Source organism: Dendroctonus ponderosae, unplaced genomic scaffold (assembly GCF_020466585.1).
Source record: "Dendroctonus ponderosae isolate FM_Combo_2020 unplaced genomic scaffold, Dpon_F_20191213v2 Dpon_F_20191213_2, whole genome shotgun sequence".
NCBI lineage: Eukaryota > Metazoa > Arthropoda > Insecta > Coleoptera > Curculionidae > Dendroctonus > Dendroctonus ponderosae.
Genome location: NW_026018165.1, coordinates 13,134,211 through 13,152,953, shown reverse-complemented (window position 1 = coordinate 13,152,953; position 18,743 = coordinate 13,134,211). Strand labels below are relative to the sequence as shown.

General features: G+C 38.8%; 5 protein-coding genes and 1 long non-coding RNA gene across 11 annotated transcripts in view; 3 read left to right on the top strand and 3 right to left on the bottom strand.

Annotated features, from left to right (window-relative positions):
* LOC109544604 (solute carrier family 46 member 3) overlaps positions 1-3,448 on the bottom strand; it is a 9,553-nt gene extending 6,105 nt beyond the window's left edge. Inside the window, exon 1 of the mRNA XM_048663513.1 lies at positions 3,426-3,448. The gene's annotated coding sequence lies outside the window, so the exon portion shown is untranslated. The remainder of the gene's footprint in view (positions 1-3,425) is intronic.
* On the top strand, positions 982-6,434 carry LOC109544608 (26S proteasome non-ATPase regulatory subunit 2). 3 transcript variants are annotated; one of them, XM_019914905.2, is made up of 15 exons: positions 982-1,083; positions 1,144-1,308; positions 2,456-2,515; positions 2,584-2,845; positions 2,907-3,147; positions 3,603-3,782; positions 3,837-3,981; positions 4,050-4,263; positions 4,317-4,577; positions 4,631-4,908; positions 4,965-5,229; positions 5,286-5,474; positions 5,528-5,722; positions 5,923-6,108; positions 6,166-6,434. In XM_019914905.2, the coding sequence occupies exons 2-15, from the start codon at positions 1,264-1,266 to the stop codon at positions 6,309-6,311; spliced, it is 2,667 nt and encodes an 888-aa protein (XP_019770464.1). In that variant the 5' UTR covers positions 982-1,083; positions 1,144-1,263; the 3' UTR covers positions 6,312-6,434. The 3 variants fall into 3 exon arrangements, with proteins under 3 accessions (XP_019770464.1, XP_019770463.2, XP_019770465.1); XM_019914904.2 differs by lacking the exons at positions 982-1,083; positions 1,144-1,308 and adding an exon at positions 2,105-2,266; XM_019914906.2 differs by lacking the exons at positions 982-1,083; positions 1,144-1,308 and adding an exon at positions 2,261-2,323.
* LOC109544610 (multiple inositol polyphosphate phosphatase 1) lies at positions 6,313-8,918 on the bottom strand. Its single transcript, XM_019914907.2, has 9 exons — positions 8,283-8,918; positions 7,877-8,011; positions 7,650-7,825; positions 7,473-7,598; positions 7,268-7,418; positions 7,079-7,179; positions 6,906-7,018; positions 6,664-6,855; positions 6,313-6,608 (listed from the first exon to the last, which is right to left on the bottom strand). Exons 1-9 carry the CDS (start codon positions 8,437-8,439, stop codon positions 6,428-6,430), a joined length of 1,332 nt encoding a protein of 443 aa, XP_019770466.1. The 5' UTR covers positions 8,440-8,918; the 3' UTR covers positions 6,313-6,427.
* Positions 8,919-8,988: 70 nt separating this feature from the next.
* LOC109544549 (protein wntless) lies at positions 8,989-12,218 on the top strand. The gene is made up of 3 exons (XM_019914814.2): positions 8,989-9,980; positions 10,269-10,486; positions 10,544-12,218. Exons 1-3 carry the CDS (start codon positions 9,720-9,722, stop codon positions 11,694-11,696), a joined length of 1,632 nt encoding a protein of 543 aa, XP_019770373.1. The 5' UTR covers positions 8,989-9,719; the 3' UTR covers positions 11,697-12,218.
* A 94-nt stretch (positions 12,219-12,312) lies between these two features.
* LOC109544548 (rho GTPase-activating protein 20) overlaps positions 12,313-18,743 on the bottom strand; it is a 104,805-nt gene continuing 98,374 nt past the window's right edge. For 2 of the 4 annotated variants that reach the window (XM_019914808.2, XM_019914812.2), the window contains 10 exons: positions 18,088-18,237; positions 15,657-15,863; positions 15,318-15,515; positions 15,090-15,261; positions 14,856-15,009; positions 14,554-14,762; positions 13,985-14,254; positions 13,747-13,926; positions 13,458-13,686; positions 12,313-13,397 (listed from right to left, as the gene is read on the bottom strand). In XM_019914808.2, the coding sequence (XP_019770367.1) occupies positions 13,235-13,397; positions 13,458-13,686; positions 13,747-13,926; positions 13,985-14,254; positions 14,554-14,762; positions 14,856-15,009; positions 15,090-15,261; positions 15,318-15,515; positions 15,657-15,863; positions 18,088-18,237 (1,932 nt within the window). In that variant the 3' untranslated portion in view covers positions 12,313-13,234. The remainder of the gene's footprint in view (positions 13,398-13,457; positions 13,687-13,746; positions 13,927-13,984; positions 14,255-14,553; positions 14,763-14,855; positions 15,010-15,089; positions 15,262-15,317; positions 15,516-15,656; positions 15,864-18,087; positions 18,238-18,743) is intronic. The other 2 variants (XM_019914809.2, XM_019914813.2) reach the window with 1 other exon arrangement.
* On the top strand, positions 16,272-17,208 carry LOC125503365. The gene is made up of 2 exons (XR_007280774.1): positions 16,272-16,957; positions 17,051-17,208. It is a non-coding gene; the product is annotated as an uncharacterized LOC125503365 (long non-coding RNA).

Genomic DNA, 18,743 nt, shown 5'->3' with positions numbered 1-18,743 from the left:
TGGAATGATGTAAAAACGAGCGTTCTTGCTCATTTTGCTTCCGAGAAACATGCAAAACGGGACGGAAAACATGAAATTTTGCAATAATATTGCGCCACCCTTGCACAAAACGACGATCATTTTTCTAATTTCGTAGACAACAGAAGACCCCTCTGACTTTAAAGCTGGATCCGCCCCTGATTAATTAGAATATCTGAAATTTGTATAGTAGAGTAATATAGTCCTGGTTTAAGCAGTTTTTGGTGTTTTATTAAGGAAAAATGTAATGATGTCTTGTAATTTTTAATATTTCAAGTATATAAAACATCATTAGCGTTAATGTCTGCGATTTTGAAAGTTTAGCAGTTTGCGATTTTAGTAGGTACTTGTGTATTTGCTGTCTTTGACTAATTCAAATAAAATTTGAGAGAATCTGCTCCTACTTCAGCCTCCTATTCCTGCACTTTAAAGCCAAATAATCCTTTACCGAAGTCGCAATCCAAAAGAAATTCAAAATATTCAGGACATTCCATATAGGAACTTTATTCTGGAACCTGGAGCGATTGCCGCAGTAGGCTCATGTCATCAGTAGGTAACTGTTAGATTCATCTCAACTGAAAAAACTGTTTTCCTTGGCAACAACTACACTCGCAGTAGCGAAAATACCTCAAGATAGTAAAGGAAAACTCCTACTTTACGAAAACGGGCAACTTTCGGCACGAAATCGAAACATTCTCGCATTTTTCGATATTTGTGCAACCCGAACCACGCACAATTTGCCCTATTCGCCATTAAACAAAAGACGGACGGAAAAAGAATTTGACGGACAGCAACGTCAGCATTAAAAAAATGAGGGCACATTGTCGCAAATAGGGTTTAAAATGAATTTCCAAGCATATCTATACTTTATCGAATTTGTGCTGCAATAATATATAATATATACAATGCGTTGAAATATTTGAGTTTTGGTGCCAACCTTTATCACGGCCGCCAACCAGAAAATTCAACAATCCTGCCTGGTGACAGTGACAAATGCCATTTCCCATCAACAGTGATTAGCAGGTTTGAAAGTAGTCGTTTCAAAGACTCATTTCTGCTGTTTAGGTAAGTAAAGCACACTTACAGTAATTCGAACCTGTTTTAATCGAAATGCCATATTTCTAGAACCTAATAAAGCAGCTAGCAAGAGCACAAGTCATCTTTCCTTTAGTAGGCCCCGTTTAAGCACGCAAATCAGGGCGAATTGGCAAGAGTTTCAAATAAGATTGAGAAACTATACATATTATGGATGCTTCTGCTGTACCGAACGCACTAAGCCGCAAGGAGGATGTACGTATAAAACATTTATCAGATTTTCAAAGAGAGATGCTCCTTTTTAAACGGGCTAAGCTCCGTTAAGTGGCATAATTTTTAGCACATGTGTATTTAAACAAATTAATATCATTTTTTTACAACCATATACCTACATACCTATGTACTGCTGTCATGACTAACGCCATTGAAGGTTGGGAAGTGTCACGTTAACACCTCTACTTCCCGCCCTCATTTTCTACCCTCATTTACCACCATCATTTCCATGCTTCAAAATATCAGTTTTTTCTTCAACTTGTATCATTGTTCTTTTCATACTGTACATTGCCCACAAAATGGACGGCTTCTTCTATCTGGTTTCTTCTCCAATATATACTAAGATTACTCTTATATTTAAAAAAAATACAGGGTGTGCCAAAAAATGTGGGCATGCCACAAAATGTGGGCATGCTTTAGGATACATCACATGCATGCATGTGGAACACTTTTTTCTTAGTTTATGCTTCAAGCTTCCCAAAAATACTTTTTGTGCTATTATGATACAGGGTAATAAAAATATGAGGATTAATAACGTACAAGCTGGTCAGTCCTGGGGTACACAAACGGCAATATAGGTTTCAACGACTGTTTTAAGGACCCTGCCTTAACTGGCATCGACATATTAAAGTACTTTAAAAGTTATTTAATAAAAACCGATTTTTAGGGGCTATATCGTGGTAAAGAAGGGCCTGTAGACATTTTTTGCAGGAAATTTTCATGTAATTTTGGCACCTTCTATATGTATCCGAAGGCATGCCCACATTTCCCGGGACACTTGTTCAACTAGAAGATGTGGCTAAGTTTAAGCAATAGTTTGCCGATTGGAATGTACCGCTATGTTAAGTTCAAACTGCGATTTCGGACAATGCTCGAAATATCTCTTTTTAGGACATTTAATGTAGACTGGAACCGATATCATCGAAATTTCGGTGGTATGGTTAGTACCTAATCGTTCTGTGCGTTTTAACTTCAAAAATATAAGTTTCCTTAATAGGTACACTGTTTCATGAGTTAACATTAATTCGCACTATTTTCAACAATTATTTGATCACTGAACAATTTCTCTACTGTCTGACCGTGGAGTAAAAGTGAAAAAACTTTAATTGACAAATTTTTTAACATTTAGGTAATGGAGGAAGACAAAGAGTTGCAAAGGGAGCTGAAGCTTTTGGTGGAGAAAATTACAGTAAGTGCACAGTAAAAATATATTATTTGCACTTTTTTCACTTATTTACTTTTATTCGCTGATTTCAGGGAACGGATCCCAATCTAATTCCACCCGCTTTAAAAATGTTAAAATACCTGATCCGCACATCTACAACTTCGATGACTTCTGTTCCGAAGCCCTTGAAGTATCTGAGTCCATACTATGCTCAATTAAAAGAAACCCATAAACACATGCCTAAAGGGTTTACTAAAAGGGTACTAGCTGATGTGATCTCGGTACTCGCCATGGGCACTTGTGGAGGAGAAGAAGCAAGAAATCAGCGGGAATGTCTCAAATACTGCTTAATGGGTAAATCAACCGTTTTCTTCTATTGATAATCAACCAATAAGGAAAAATGTGCTTGCTACAGGTACAGCGAAGAATATTGGCGATTGGGGACACGAATATATAAGTCAATTGGAAGCCGAAATTGTTCAGCAATGGGGAATGTTTCACTGTGGTTTGGTTGATAAAATGATGATGCCTCTAATTGTCGACGTCATCGATTTCAACTGCCATCACAATGGGGAAATTCAGGCCTGTGATTTGCTAATGGAAATTGACCAATTGGCTCTGCTTCCGAAGTTTATTTCTCAGACGACATATCAGAGGTAAAAAAATTGCTTTAGAGCCAATTGGCCTAATTTTTTACATGTATGCTTCTAATTTTTGCAAAAAAAAGTTTTAAAACGCTCTTTCGAAAGTATCCTGATATTTTTAACCACTTTCGAGTTACAACTGAAATAATCAAGGATTTATGAAATTTTGAACTTTCTTCAATTTTTATAAATTTTCGAAACACCTAATAGTCTTCTGATCTTCTTCATCGTCTCTGAGATATATATATATATACGCAGTTTGCAAATTTGGGGTTTTTATTTTTACTTACCCCAAAAAGGACTTAACGTCTGTCTGGATCTTTCCAATCGTTTCGGAGATATTTATCCGTTTTAACCTTTGAGAACGCGCGAAAGTTACACATTTTGGCTGCTATGTTTTTAGGTATTAGATATTTGATAACGTTTCGGAGTCAGGTCAAATATTTAACTGAAATGAACAATTCTAGGATGTGTTTTTATTTGTTTTCCTGTGCAAAATACGTGGACGATGCCGATAGACAGACAATCATGAAGGTGGTCTATGGGCAATATTTAAAATTTGGAGAATACTCCAAAGCACTTGTGGTGGCCATACTGCTATCAAATGAGCAACTTGTAAAAGACGTCTTTTCAAAATGCAGCGACAAGTTAGTATAAATCTGATTTTCCACCCGTTCGGGTACAAAAACTTTATTTTCCAGGGTTATTCGTTATCAGCTGGCGTTTATTTGCGCGAGGCATTTATTTCCGTTGGAGCTTGATGAAAATATCGACATCTATCTACAACTTAATCATGTCCTCGGCAACGGCTGGCTGAATTTCTATTTCCTGGCGCTAGGCAGAGAGGTACCGACCACCAAAATACATAAAAAATAGTGAATGTTTTAATTAACGGATTCTTGTGCTTAACTTAGCTGGGTGTTATGGAAGCCAAACTTCCTGAAGATGTCTACAAAATCTGGCTTGAACCGGTGCCTCGAAGGTTCACGGCAATTTTAGGCGAAAACCTCGACAGTGCCCGACAAAATCTGGCGTCATCCTTTGTGAACGGATTTGTAAATGCAGGATTTGGATGCGACAAACTGTTGTCTAGTAAAACAGGCAATGATTGGATTTATCGAAACAAAGGTATGAAACACTGGTCATATCGAGGTGCAAACGATTATTTGTTTGGTTTTCAGACCACGCAAAGCTTAGTGCTACCGCATCGTATGGTCTGATCTATCTATGGGATGTGGATGGCGGCTTAACTCCTTTAGACAAATACCTGTACGCTAATGATTTGTTTATAACATCCGGTGCTCTTTTAGCTCTAGGAATTGTGAACTGTAGAGTGAGGAATGACTGTGATCCCGCTCTTGCGCTTCTAGGAGAGTACTTAAATAGTTCTGACGAAATCGTGAGCATTGGCGCTATGTTGGGATTAGGAATAGCTTATGCAGGTATGGCTTTCATATATATATTTCATATAAAAATAGAGCACTTACTACGTTAGGGAGCCAAAGAAGCGATGTGATCAGCCATATCCTGCCAATATTCAGCTCTTCGAAAACGCCCCAGATATTAGCAATTAGCAGCATTGCCTGCGGCCTGATCACTCTAGGCAAAAAAGGGACTGAAGTCCCATCTACTATATTAAATGCAATGATCGAATTGAACTCACAAAACCCAGATACCATGAAATCCATCTACATGCGCCTCATGGGGCTGGGAGTGGCTTTGTGTTATTTCGGCGCCAGGAATGATATTGATGTTCCATTGTTGGCCAGCGAGGTAAAAGTTTCAACTTCTTGACAAGCTTGTTTTCTTCAAGATAAAATTCAATCTAGAGTTTTCCTGAGCCGTTCAAAAGCGCCATGGAAACCATGCTGTATATGTGCTCATACGCGGGAACAGGGAACGTTTTGATAATCCAAGAACTCCTAGCGACGCTCGGCGAAAAGGTTGAAATGTCAGAAAATGGCGAGCTCATTGAAACATTGCGAAAGCCGAAGGAGGGGACGAACAAAGCGAAGAAACCGGACTGGGACTGGACGATGAGTCAAGCAATAGCGGCGTTAGGCGTGGCTACTGTATCATTTGGGGAGGACATTGGTAACAGCAGAAACTGTAAAAATGCATCTATAAAGTTAACTTCATGCTGGTAATAGGCATGGAGATGGTTCAGAGAATCTTCGGTCATATGGGCCGATATGGAGAGCCATCTATAAGAAAAGCCGTTCCTCTAGCTATAGCGCTTTCATCAGTTTCCAATCCTCATTTACCGGTTTTAGATGTTCTGACAAAGTACTCGCACGATTATGACTCTGAAGTGGCGTGCAATTCAATTTTTGGAATAGGTTTTAGTAGTTAAATACTTTCAATTCTATTTTTTAATGCCTACCAACTTCAGGACTTATTGGAGCTGGCACTAATAATGCTCGGTTAGCAGCTGGTTTACGGCAATTAGCAGTTTACCATACGAGGAACCCATCTCAACTGTTCATGGTGAGAATAGCACAAGGAATGGTGCATATGGGAAAAGGCACCGTCACCTTAAACCCATTGCATACAGATAGAACGCTACTGGATCCTGTTGGAATGGCGGGTAATGTATAAGTAATATGCAGGATGGTGCACATCCATAGGCTTTATCTGGTGTTTAATTTGAATTTTTTTATGCGATAGATTAAATTTCATATTTAGTTTTGATATAAGATTTTCTGGGTCCGCGGTAACTAGTTACAATATCGCATCAATATCATTTGAAAATTACACTTTAGTTAGCCGTAAGTAGTCTTCTTTTAGGTCTTTTGATAACTGCATTTAGTTTGCTAGAGCCGCATGAATTGATACTACGCAAATCCCATTATCTGCTTTATTGTCTTTCGTTGTCCATTCAGCCAAGATGGCTTTTGACTATAGATGAGAATTTAGATGTGGTTTCTACGACTGTTCGAGTGGGACAAGCTGTGGATGTTATTGGGAAAGCAGGTGATTGAGATTGCAGGGTCGTTGAAGTTACCGTTAAATAAGACCAAGACTTTGCAGGTACCCCCAAAACTATAGCAGGTTTTCATACGCATACAACACCAGTACTGTTAGCGACGACTGATAGAGCTGAACTAGCCACTGATCAATTCGCACAATTTTCCCCAACTCTGGACGGAATTTGCATTTTGAAAAAGACAACCTGAATCGTAACAATAATTTATTTCACGCCGTAATTGGCAAAATATTTGTTTTGTAAAACGTAGTAACTGTTTTGTGAATCTGTTAATATTCGTGTTTTAATGAAAATTAAAGTAATTTTCTAATCACTATCACTATCACTATGTGATTCATCACACATTGCATCAAAGTCGCAACTTTCAATACTTTCACTATAGAAATCATAAATTTTTTCATACTCGCACAGGTCTGACTCTGGACAGCACGGAAGCTTAATGATGTTTTCCTGGTGCATAGTCAGTACTTTTTTCACCCCATCGCACCTAAATCAAAACGCCAACTGCATATCTTAGCTTGTTAAATCGATTTTAAACTTACTCATAAAGTATAAAAGCCAAATTTGTGCCAAAAGAGTCAATGAGACCGGTCTTCCATTTCCTATTCGCCATGTTTCCAAACTCTGAGGCAGTTAAGTGGTTTTGGTCCCGATATAAACCCATATGAGCCAGCATTTTTAGCAAGGTTCCAGAATGTGTAAAGTAAACCGTCACTTTGGGGAATGCTGCTTCTCTGCAATTGTAATTTTTTAAATAAAACTCAAGACTTTGAAAAAGTCTTACGCATTAAAGTAATTGATGAGATCTCCGAAAGCCGGACAGGCTTGTTGGTAAGTCAATTGATAACCATATCCATCCTGCCAGTAATGTTTTAAATCATCTATATATTCTAGAGCCTGAAATAGCAATAGATTGATTGGGTGATAGTCATAACAGGATTTCTACTAGTCTACTACCTTCAAGTTTTCTTCGGTAAATGGCGAACACCACGGGGATTTGGGTCGCTTATTCCAAGCAGTCTCAAAGCCGCAAGTTATGTACATTGTGTATATGTCAGCTATAAGCACATGAGTAGGTACTCTTAGTGTATGATTTGCTCAAATATTTTACAGATTGCTTCATATTCAATCATTAAGTGTACTCACAGACGTTTAATTTAGTTGTGAGTCCCAGTCGTTCAGTAACCTCGCTAGCCACTTTAGCCATAGTAGGTGACTCTTGGAACTTTTTATGCTCCCCATTTTCGTGTACGGGAGCCTTAACCGTTTCCTTCCATTTCTTACAAAGCTTGTAAAACTACAAAGGCCTTTAATGTGGTTGCAAAGCGTTTAAAGCAAATGTAGGACCTACTCTCAAAATTGGGTCGGCTTTTATCGGGTCTGGAAACCAGACATCTTTGGCTGTTTTTTTGCCAAACAATCCCGCCGCAAAATAAAAGGCACTTTTCTTGGTTCGTTGCGAAAAAGTGTACTTGAACTAAAGAAATTAAGGCCATTTAGTTGAAAATGAGCTAGATGTAGATAATACCTTATACGTTGTGTTACTATAAACATTTTCGAATACTTCAGGAAAGCGACTTTGCATTCTTTCGGCCATAAGCAGCATTTCATCTTCGCCTTCATGAGTTAATTTTTTTTCGTCCTCTAGTTTTACGGTCCACTTCCATTTTTTGAACAAATCAAGATCACGGTTTTTGATAAAGTCTGCAAAATGTAAAATGTGCAAAAACCTTGCTTAACTGCTGTTACGCTTACCGTTAGGGACTTTTTTACTATTCAAAACATTATTTTTTATTATTGGCAATCGGCTGTTGATTGGTTCCAAATTCGATTTGCTTGGGTTCCGCGTTCCATGTCTGACTAACATCCACACTTTCTTGGGAATACATCCTAAAGGGAAAGAGGGCTTAAAATTGTCATAATGAGGCTTTCAATTCCATTAAGTACTAATGTTGCGGTCGCCGATTTTTTAAAAAACTTATCACGATTATGATTCGTAAATCGACTTGAAACTTGAAAGTCCATAGTGTAGACAGGTCGAAAGTAAGTTGTATAGTCTCATATTAAAGGGCATAGGTTTCAAACTCAGTATTTTCAGTTAAGAAATGTTGAAGACATCAAAGGAGCTGCTTTTATAATTGTAAATATAATATATAATTACCTTCATAATTGACCTTATGTAGGCTGCTGTTTGAAACGAATCTGTATGGTGTCCGCACAGCTAAATAATGCTCAAAAGGGTATTTTCTTGGACACTGTTTAGTTAGTAAAAACAAACAACACAAGCCAAAGGAAAAACACCACACACGTACCCCCATATTCTATCATTCAATTCTCATTACAACAGTTTTACCCAATTAAGTGAGTAATTGTGATTGCAAACTGTAATTTGTCCGATTAATTTTTTAAACTTTTAACTATCCAGTCAAGAAGGTTAGACTCTGTGGGTTAGACCACAGAACACATCCCGGGTGGGTTATTTTGTGGGTTAGACTGGCCGCACTTTTCAAAATATTGATAATTTTGCTCAAACTTGATTCTAGTGAGCTTAGGGGCGGTTGTGAGTGACGTCAGTTTACCGAAGGAAAGCGTGACTGTTTTCAATTAATTTAATTTTTTGCGATAGCAAGCAGATTCAAAACTTAACTGGAGCAAATAGAAAAGCCGTGTATTACGACCGAAATTTCTATAAAAATTGAGATAGTTGTCAACGGCCATATTGAATGCAACAAACTTTGAATTATTTGTTCAACAGTGGCTGTATTGACAGATCAGTATCCAAAACACTAGCGCATATATGCCAACTTGACTCGTTATTTAAATGACATGCGCAATCAAGTTTGAGGTTAAGTTAATCAAAATGTGGCGAACTCTATCCGCCACTTCTCAACTAGTAGCTCCAACCGAAACGCCAGCTATATCTCACCGCATAATATCTGTGGCGTTTCGCTTCAAATAGAACTTCCAACCTGTTTTCCGTCTCCGGCGTCTAAGGCAGGGCCTACCTAAGCCTTACTGACGAGGCCCGGAACGAAACGCATGGTGGTTCAACGCGCGCCAGAAAAACAAACTTCTATTTACCCAAACGGGTAACGGTAAAGAGTTATTATTATTATATATATTATTTTCGAAAACTCGAATATTACTCGTAACGAATAAATGTTTACAGCGCTTTTTTCAATTTGAAAATGCCGCGCGTACAGCACACGCCCTTCTGCTTCGCTGTCTCTACGTAAACATCCGTATGATTGAATGAATTTGATCTAAATGGTTTGGCCAAGATCACACGCAACGYTTTTAAATGCTATCTTCTAATAATGCAATAAACAATAAAAAATAAATTATTTGGACTGCTTCTAGCCCCTGAAAATCCACAAAACACGAATCGTTTGCCAAAAACAATAAAATAAGTGCTAACCTAACCTCAAACTCACTTGCGCATGTTATTTAACCAACGAGTCAGGTTGGCTTATATGCGCTAGCATCCAAAACCTCTATGTTTTGTTTGTTTGTTTTTATTGTCAAATGTCGGCGTCTGTTGCATTTTGCGTGGCATATAGTGAAATAAATCGAATTTAAGCAGTTTTTTCGGAACGAAATGCCGGGCACCGTGTTGGAGAATCTCAGCGGCAGGAAGCTGAGCGTTTTAGTGACTGTTTTGCTGCTCAGCCAACTAGCATGCTTTCTAGTCGGGCTGATTTCGCCCAGCCCAGCAAGCTCCCAACCCATCCTTGCTACCGTTTGCGTGGATAAAAACCCATCAGCCGATTCGATGGATCGCTGGTTTGCCAGGACATGCCCTCATAGGATAGAACTGAGCAATGTTGCAGCCACTGAACAACTGAAGTCTAATAATTTGGTGAGAGCAACTTTCATTAGCAAATGGTATTGTGGGACAGAGACAATAGTTTTGCACAAACGTTTTATAAACGTTAAAATCCTAACTAATATGAACCTAGTAAAATAATAGTGTGTAAATACATTTCTAATTCGTCTTCAGTTTCAGTTCAGAGTTAGCATTAGGGACTTGAAGACCTTTCAATGCGTGTTAATTCTTGTCTTTGTCTATAATCTTGTTATAATACCCCCAAATTTATTTTCGAAAGTATCCACATTTGGTGATATAACTATGTAATATTTTGCGTAGGTATTTGCTATGGAAATGCCCCAACACATGAACGACTTTTCGCGCTGGCAACAAAACTTGGCCGGTGTTCTTCAGTTCGATGTAGTTTATACAGAAGGCGGAAAGTTGATAAATACCATGATTGAACTTACATTAGACGCAAGACTGGCGTATAGCGACAAACTGGCAGACGGTGGTCAAACTCCCTGGACTTATTACAAGCATTCTAAGGCGAAAAGGTACGTTGCTTTTCTGATGTTTTTTGTTATCAACTAAGTGCCTTTTGTATTCTGAAGATACATGGATTGCCATTTTGACGAGCACCACAATATGAAGGATAAAGTGGGATACCCGTACAGCTGTACAATGGTGCCTCTGTTCGAACTAGGGTCACTTTACCACGATTATTATCTGCTTAATTTAAGAATTATTTACGATGAACGGCTGAACCTGAATACACATTTGGGCAAAGTGGATGATATTTATCTGCACATCATTCACATGAATGGTGGCTTTACAAAAGTGTGGGTCAGCATGAAAACTGTGTTTTTCCCTCTAATAATCGGAGTTATGATCTGGTTTTGGAATCGCGTACATTTATTGGCGCGAACTCCAGCTCTACTCGAATACATGTTGATTTATCTTGGCAGCGCGCTGGTTTTTCTCAATTTTCCTGTGGAATATTTCACTCTGTTCTTTGATATGCCTTATATGCTGTTGCTGACTGATATTAGGCAAGGCGTTTTCTATGCAATGCTTTTATCGTTTTGGCTGGTTTTCACTGGCGAGCACATGCTTATTCAGGAGTCCGGTGATAGAAATAGTCTCAAGAAATACTGGAAACATCTGAGTTCTATAGTGATTGGCTGTGTGTCTCTACTGGTTTTCGATTTGTGCGAAAGAGGCATTCATTTGGTCAATCCATTCCATTCCATTTGGGTCACTCCGATCGGCACCAACTTAGCTCTGACCTTTGTTATTTGCGCGGGTCTTTCTGTCGGAGTTTACTTCATATTTTTATGCTACATGATTTGGAGGGTTTTCAAGAATATCAGCGTTAAAAAATCAATCCTACCCAGCATGACTCAAGCCAGACGTTTACATTACGAGGGAATCATGTACCGATTCACTTTCCTGATGGCGGCGACTTTAGTTTGCGCTGGTATTACAGTGGTTTCGTTTATTTTCAACCAGTACACTCAAGGTGAGCACAAGTGGGACGATTCGATGGACATTGAGTGGACGTCTGTTATACATACGGGGGTTTACGGGATGTGGAACGTCTACATTTGCGCCCTATTAATGTTGTATGCTCCCAGCCACAAACAGTGGCCGTCTGAGCCACTGAGCGAAGAAGTTGAATTCAGTCGTTTGTCTAGCGACACCACAGCAACTCCCAATGAAATTTCGTCCCTAACTTCATTTGTTGCCAAAGCCAACATTGAATAGGTCTTGTTCTGTTTAACTCCAGCTATGCATTTGCCATTTTTCTCATAATAATTGTGATATTTCAGTGTCTGTAGAAATTCCAAGCTGGATAGAACCAGTTCATTTCGTTTCATAATGCTGGGTTTTGTTTTATTCGACAGTTTGCAAAATAAACCCGGTATTGGAAGGTGTATTTTTACGTTTTTTTTCACACCTGTCAGGCCCACTTATTATTATTGACCGAATTGTATTATTTTAAGTCTATTTATTTTATTCCCGACTTAATTCCTCTAGTGCTACTTGCGTGTCCAAAGCGCTTCAATATACTTTTAGCCCGCCTGATTTAAATTATTTCATAAATCGTATGGTTAGATCTTATGGTGGATATAGTTGATCTGTAACTGAGCTGTAGTATTATTAATATGTATTTCCAGTATTATTTTCCATGATCTATTTGTTTTACGAATATAGTATGTATGGTTGAACTTTTGTAACTCGCGTGTAAGCAATAACGACTTAGGAAATAGATGTCTTTACATTTAAGTGTTGTGATTTATCGGTTTCCAACAAAAAACCAATCATTCATGCAGGCTTTCATTCAGAAAAGGATCGTTTTTCAGGACAAAAAACCCAGGTGTTTAAATCTTCAATATATTCTTATAGTCATTTAGAAAAAGGGCTGTAGAGTCTATACATACATCAATAGAAAATAGTCCTTATCAACTAACGAAAACATGGCAAACGTTCATTAATACCTATTAGTTAATGTCTAATACATTATTTGATCTTACACGTTAAACATTTCTACATACAAACAAATTTACAAAAAAAAGTACAGTTACTTTAAATAACAATCCAATTAATCCAAGTACCTTTTCCTGTAGTTCGCTATATCCTCATACTCATGCTAATGAAGAAATTTTACAATACAAACATGACAAGTGAGAACGGGTAATGGTAAACGTTCTTTGTTTAAGGACCACTAAAGCCAATATTCATCATTTTTCAATAGAACGGTGAAGTAGATCACATCACATGGCTTTGAGAACGGCATTAGCACTGTTAATAGGACATTTTTTCTTCATTTAACAGTCCATAAAAAGGAAGACGTACGACACAATAATATTACGTGAAATAATGGCTTTATAAAAGCCAATGTGAAAACTTATAGTCGAAATCATTTATCTCTAGAGAGCCTATTTACATCAAATACAGTTTGTAACAACAATAGAATATTTCCTTTTTATATCTTGATATGGCCAACAACTTTAAAACAATATAGATTGCTTTATTTACTAATTGTACACTAATTAATTATATTTTGGCCACCTTAGAAGGATTTTCGAACAAATTAGTAAAAAAATTAAATAAATAAACAGACAATTTTACCATTCCATGAATTAGTGAATGAACGTTTTGGTTAGATTTTTCAGTTGGGAAAAAACATCCAATCACATAAAGTGAGTTGAATGTGATTTCACGAGTCTAAGCAAGTTCCTCAAACCCAATAGAATCGTTCGTTTTTCGACCAATCACTCACCTTAAGTTTTACGTGCTATTCATACGTAGCTTTCACTTTCCGCATCTGTAACTAATAATAATCGGGCTGTAGCGTATGTGGGTGGTGGCGGCGGTGGCGGTCTGTAGATGGGCGGTATGTGAACCGGAGGTAGATGTCTTAAGGGTGGAGGTCGTCTAGGCGGTATAGGGGGCGAACATAAACTAAAAAAAACACACATTTTTAGCTTAATTTCAGTCAATATTTAGTCAACTTTAGCTTACCTTTCGTTTGAGGCACAAAACGCTTCATCCTCTTCGACCCAAGAGGTGGAATTGTCCATTGATCGTATTCTGGCTGCCTGTCTCGCCCAATCAGAGCGGTGGAAAGTGGCCGTGTGATAGTTAAGGCCTGGGCTCTCTCGGTCGTCTTCCGACAGAGTCAAACCCGAATCGCGACTGAGGGATTTCTGATCTTTGCTCAATTCCACTGAGTCCAATGATAGACCTAAGGCTGAAACAAGCATTTGTTAGTTTGCGTTACTCATTGTTAGCTGGCAATCGATGTCCTTACAATGTAAGCTGTCAGACTCTTCAGCTCCACTGTCATTAGCAACTTCACCCAGCAGTGAAACAACTTGCGATCCAAACAAGGCCTGACAATTGCTGATTAGCGTCTCGATCAGCGTCGGAAGCGTTCTGAGCGGAGCGTTTTGCGCCGATTCCCATAACATGCTCGGTCCCACACAAACGCCTGCAATTTAACAGTAAATGTATAGCGCCCGCCAGTCAAGCCTCAGGTTGATTGCTACCTAGATTAGCCGCAGACATCAGGTTGAATCTGGATTTCTGAGCGATATTGTTTAGCACACAAACAACGTAGCGAAGTAGCATGTGGTTTTCTCGCGGCAAATTGCTGAGCAGGCGTCTCAGCAGATCCAATCTTCCGCTTGTAGCGGCGCTGAGCCATTCTTGGGCGTTACCAGCCAGCAACGGTTCGGGCAGACTTCTCAGAAAGTCTTTGAGAAGCGCACCCAGCAATAGGGCGGGTGTTCGGGAGATTTCATCACAAACTGTAACGCCTGCAAACAGAAACATTTGATGAGCAAAGTAGGCAATTGAATTCAATTAGAAACACTCGATCAGGGTGTTTGCACATTTAACACTATGATTGTCAGCTGATGTTCATTTTTTGCCTGAAATTTCCAGTTTTTCCAAGTGAACTTTCCTTTCTTTACAATCAGGCGCTTTTCTCATATAGATTGTACGATTTCAAGACATTTGTTAATACCAGTCATTTACAAACGCGCGTTTTCCTGCCGTCATAAACCCGTTCTATGATTTTTCACTGGAGTTAATTCAAGGTGATAAAACGACTTGCCTTGAGAATCTACTTTTTCCTTCAGTTCCCTCAGCGCCCTGGCCGAGGCGCATCGCCTAAAGATGCCTTGCGTTTGAGGGCCCTGCTGAAACAACGTTTTCAAGCAGGTGGAAATAACGGGAGGCAGCGTGTTGTTGGGGCAAAGCCTGGATAGAGCCACGCCAAACACTCGGCCCGTGCTGGACTTCCTGAAGATCTTGAGCGGCGTCCTACAAAAGGCAGCAATTTAAGCGTTTAGCTTTTGAGAATGCGCCAAAGTCGCATAGCTATTTGAACAACAGCCAATCCCGACCTTTACTTACTTTTTGACTCGCAACTTGTCGACTGTGGGTCTGAGCTCGAACACTATATCACAAGGTATCCGACTCTTATTGCAATGCGTCAAATCAAAGCCTTCCTCAGCGCATAGAGACTGTCTCAGTCGGGCCAGTTGAATCGAATGCGGTCTCTCATAGCCTAAATTTAAATTACAGGTTTACCGTGTAAAAAAGTCTTCATCGCCAAATCAGGGTAAATTCAATATGCTCGAAACGTACCGATTAAGGGGCAAGGTGTATTGTCGCGGTCTCTCGTGTAGAGTGTAAACGAGGTATCACAAGTTCTAGATTCGTCTAATGCTAGTCTGGCCACATCTGTGGACGTTGTTTCCGGTCCCACTCCCAAGGTTTTTGAGCATTCAGCTCCGCTAGCTGGATCTCTGTAAACCACCTGCAATAACGACAGTAAGTGACGATGTTTAGAGCGTTTTTCTGACGGAAAATTACTTTGATGTTGGTGATTGGAGGCTCTAGTCGGAGCTGAGCGGACAGCGCTTTCCTCAGCTCCCTCCACCAAGAGTCTCGCGCGGCCTGAGTGCAGAAGGTAACTAAATAGGTTCGGGCTGGCGACGGCCAACCAAGCAGGAAACCGGTTTCTGATTCCTCACATCGGGCGATCCACATTTCTGAGACTCGGATACTTTCCTAAAAATTAAAAAAATCCTTTTAAGGGGGTTTAAACTGGATTTTGCGTAAAATGTTTACATTCTCTACTGGATGAGTCAGTTTATACAATCAGGACGTATTTTGGGTTTTCGATGTTATGGTTTCATTAAAGGGTTTTACCTTTAGCTTGAAATTTCCCATCGATCTCGGTTTGGCGATCAATAATAGATCGGAAAACAGAAACAAATGCCTCGGTTTCACGTTCATCGACATCTGAGCAGGCGACATGGCACAGGGAGCCTCCATCAGAAACAGTCTGTTGCAAGGCGGACTGTTTTCCATCATCGTCAAGTCGTTTAGAGACTTTTTCCGAAACAACTTGCTCTTCTGAAAACAAAAGAAATATATTAATTCCAATTATTGAAACGAGAATGTTAACAACGACATGGACTATCTTGGTAAAATATGTGGAGGCTGATAGAGCCCAGAATATTTTCGGTGCTTAACAACATTAAAATAATGTCGTTTTGATACAGGCTGCATTAGCAGCTCTATTTGAATTTGAAAGTCGTCAAAAGAATGCCCATCCTGCGGCCCTATCAATATCGATAAATGTCCAGAATGACCAAACCGCGATTGGTCACGTTAAAAGGCTCTTAATGTAGAAACAGTAAAAGGCAACAATGAATAAATCAGCTAATCGCTCCTATTAATCTCTAACTACTGACAAACGTTCGAAGAATGTCTTCACATGGTTTATGTAAATGCTCTTCAGCGCTAGCACAGAGCCGTATTTTGCGTCCGCTCCTTTTCGATTCGCCAGATATGTGATCTATTCGCCTTTATTTATGTTATATGGATTATTACCACAATGCTGGGTAGAAGATTGTTATTTTTATTTTATACTGCGTGAATTGTCGGCTTGATTTCAACATATTTCTTTCTGGTTTAAACGGCACTATTTATTATAAAACAAAACTATAAATTAGCCGAATTTGGCTGTCGGTATTAATTATTGATTTAGCTCATTTTCAGCAAAAATGTTTTCAATCCAGTCGTTCTTCTAACCAAGTTTTCAAAACCCGTCATATTTCCTGTCATGTCAATTTAGTCGATGGATCGGAGAGACGGTGTGTTCTTTGCTCCGTTCAGTTTTTGAAAAATCTCCGGATTTTTTAATTTTTGCGCGAAAAATTGAACAATTTCTCAAAAAGGAACGTTTTCTTCACAGTTTAGTGTGATTTTCCCGTTTCCGACTGTGATTTTACCAAAGAAATCGCGACTTTTCAAAATGGGGACTTCTGACGTTTTCTGTCAAGTGGGACTGAAGTCAGTCGCCTCCTGATGGCTAAAATTATAACTAAAAGTTATAGTAGTAATTTAACCCTTGTTGACATTGATGTTTACATCTGATTGTAATTTGTTTTGTTCTAATCAAATTTTACAAGCCTCTAAAGAAATAGGAACATATCGAAAAAGGTGTAAGTATTGTTTTATGTTATAAACGTCATCAACTCCAATAAATAAACAAGTCTGAACTGTCACTTGACAACGAGTAATTTGACGTTTCGCAGCGCCACCACCGGTAGTCGAACTAGCGAATAGCAGTAACTACGGAATCTACATTTGGAGTTTCAAGAGAATATTGAGGTTTTTCCAGACTTTCTGCAATCTATGGACTACTTGGATTCAAGATTGAACCGCTTACTTCTATTGAAAGGCACAAAATGTTTTTTTTTTTTTTAAATATTAATATAAAACTGACTATGAAGACCCAAAGCATTCTACCCATCTTCCAGCCTTTATTAATGTCTTTACTATTTCGCGGTATCCTGTTCGCTTGAGTGGAAACAATGCACGTATTTATCTCGTATCTCTTGCAACTGGTTGCACAAGTGACATAATCTTGCATCATGATAGGTTCGTTCCAACAAGAAATTTCTGAAGGTTTGCAAACTGTTACAAATCAATCTGGGCATTTATCTGCGGACCGTTTGCGAACTGTTTACAAATACCGATTTTGTTGGAACGCATTTTTGATCAATTTCGGTCAGTCAATGTAACTTCAAAACGCGAAAAACCAAAGAAAAAGTATCGGAATTCAGAAACGTTCCGCATTTTTTGCATAGTCGTGGGAAAGGAACTAGAAACAGTGAAATAAAAAATTGAGGATGATTTGCCTGAACCCACATGATATGGATCAATCCGGTCGTAGGCATGGCAGACAATAAGGAAACTGATTTTAGCCTAACGTTAATGTTAATTCGGTAATTATTTAATAGATTCGGAATAAATTAACGGACTGATTTCCTATAGAACTAGACAGTTGGGGCGCGGATGAGACTCGGAGGATCGTGCCGCGCCCGATTTACATATGAATCGACCATTATGGTATGTTAAATAGCCCGTTTATTGTTCTAACTTATGTTATTGTCTCTCTGAGTGGAATTTCATTAGATGATTTCGATTAGCGTTCAAGTACTGCAGCAACAAAGTTTACATTTTAGCTCAGCCTTCCGGAACTCCATTTTATAGCGATTTGCAGGTACGATATAAATTTGATTTGCGGTTCTAATCACTAATGCTACAGCGACGGTTAAGGTTCACTTACAATGGTGTAGGTGGAATTGGGTTCCGGAATATGCAACCCAAGATAGTCGTGAGGAAACAGATCCTGAATCCTGTCTAAATCCCTTTGTCGTCCATTTAAAGCTGGCTGCGATCTGCCCAGAAGTCTGCCATAATCTGCCAGTCGTTCGGCCTGAAAAAAATGAAATATTCTTCTAATATGAACGATTTAAAATGATGTCCAGGATCAGATTTTTTAAATAACGGCCAATTTCAAAAAGTGGGACTGATTTTCAAGACAACTGCAATTCCTTGCGCATTTAAGGCCTTTAAGAATACGAGATTCTTTTTTCCTGCTAGTACTAGCAGGAAAAAACAGAGCGTCTAGTGCTGTATTTCGTTCGTTTTTTAGACGCACGATTGTGAACAGGACTGTTCGGTTTTCAGTTTAAATCGACTGATTTAGTTGCTCTTTTTCAGTTTCAATATCTCACTTTTTCGCTTAGAAAGAGGCAAGTAGCATATAATTAAAAAACATACTTAATGGATGTTAAACTGCAATAATTGCACTAAATATGAGGTGATAAAATTAATAATAATAGTGATAAAGTCAACTTACTTTCAATACAATGACAATTTTTATCAACAAAATTTTGGAATGGCTATGGGGTCACCACTATCCCCATTTTTCAGTAATTT

What these genes read in the sequence shown, in the direction of transcription:
- LOC109544610 (XM_019914907.2), bottom strand. Translation starts at nt 8,439, where the DNA reads ATGGGGGTACGTGTGTGGTGTTTTTCCTTTGGCTTGTGTTGTTTGTTT. An exon ending in AAGCCGACCCAATTTTGAGA is followed by an intron (nt 7,419 to 7,472) that starts GTAGGTCCTACA and finishes AGGCCTTTGTAG; the next exon opens with TTTTACAAGCTTTGTAAGAA. An exon ending in TTACCGAAGAAAACTTGAAG is followed by an intron (nt 7,019 to 7,078) that starts GTAGTAGACTAG and finishes TTGCTATTTCAG; the next exon opens with GCTCTAGAATATATAGATGA.
- LOC109544549 (XM_019914814.2), top strand. Translation starts at nt 9,720, where the DNA reads ATGCCGGGCACCGTGTTGGAGAATCTCAGCGGCAGGAAGCTGAGCGTT. An exon ending in AACTGAAGTCTAATAATTTG is followed by an intron (nt 9,981 to 10,268) that starts GTGAGAGCAACT and finishes TATTTTGCGTAG; the next exon opens with GTATTTGCTATGGAAATGCC. An exon ending in AAGCATTCTAAGGCGAAAAG is followed by an intron (nt 10,487 to 10,543) that starts GTACGTTGCTTT and finishes TGTATTCTGAAG; the next exon opens with ATACATGGATTGCCATTTTG.
- LOC109544608 (XM_019914904.2), top strand. Translation starts at nt 2,120, where the DNA reads ATGTGGCTAAGTTTAAGCAATAGTTTGCCGATTGGAATGTACCGCTAT. An exon ending in TCTCAAATACTGCTTAATGG is followed by an intron (nt 2,846 to 2,906) that starts GTAAATCAACCG and finishes TGCTTGCTACAG; the next exon opens with GTACAGCGAAGAATATTGGC. An exon ending in TCTCAGACGACATATCAGAG is followed by an intron (nt 3,148 to 3,602) that starts GTAAAAAAATTG and finishes GAACAATTCTAG; the next exon opens with GATGTGTTTTTATTTGTTTT.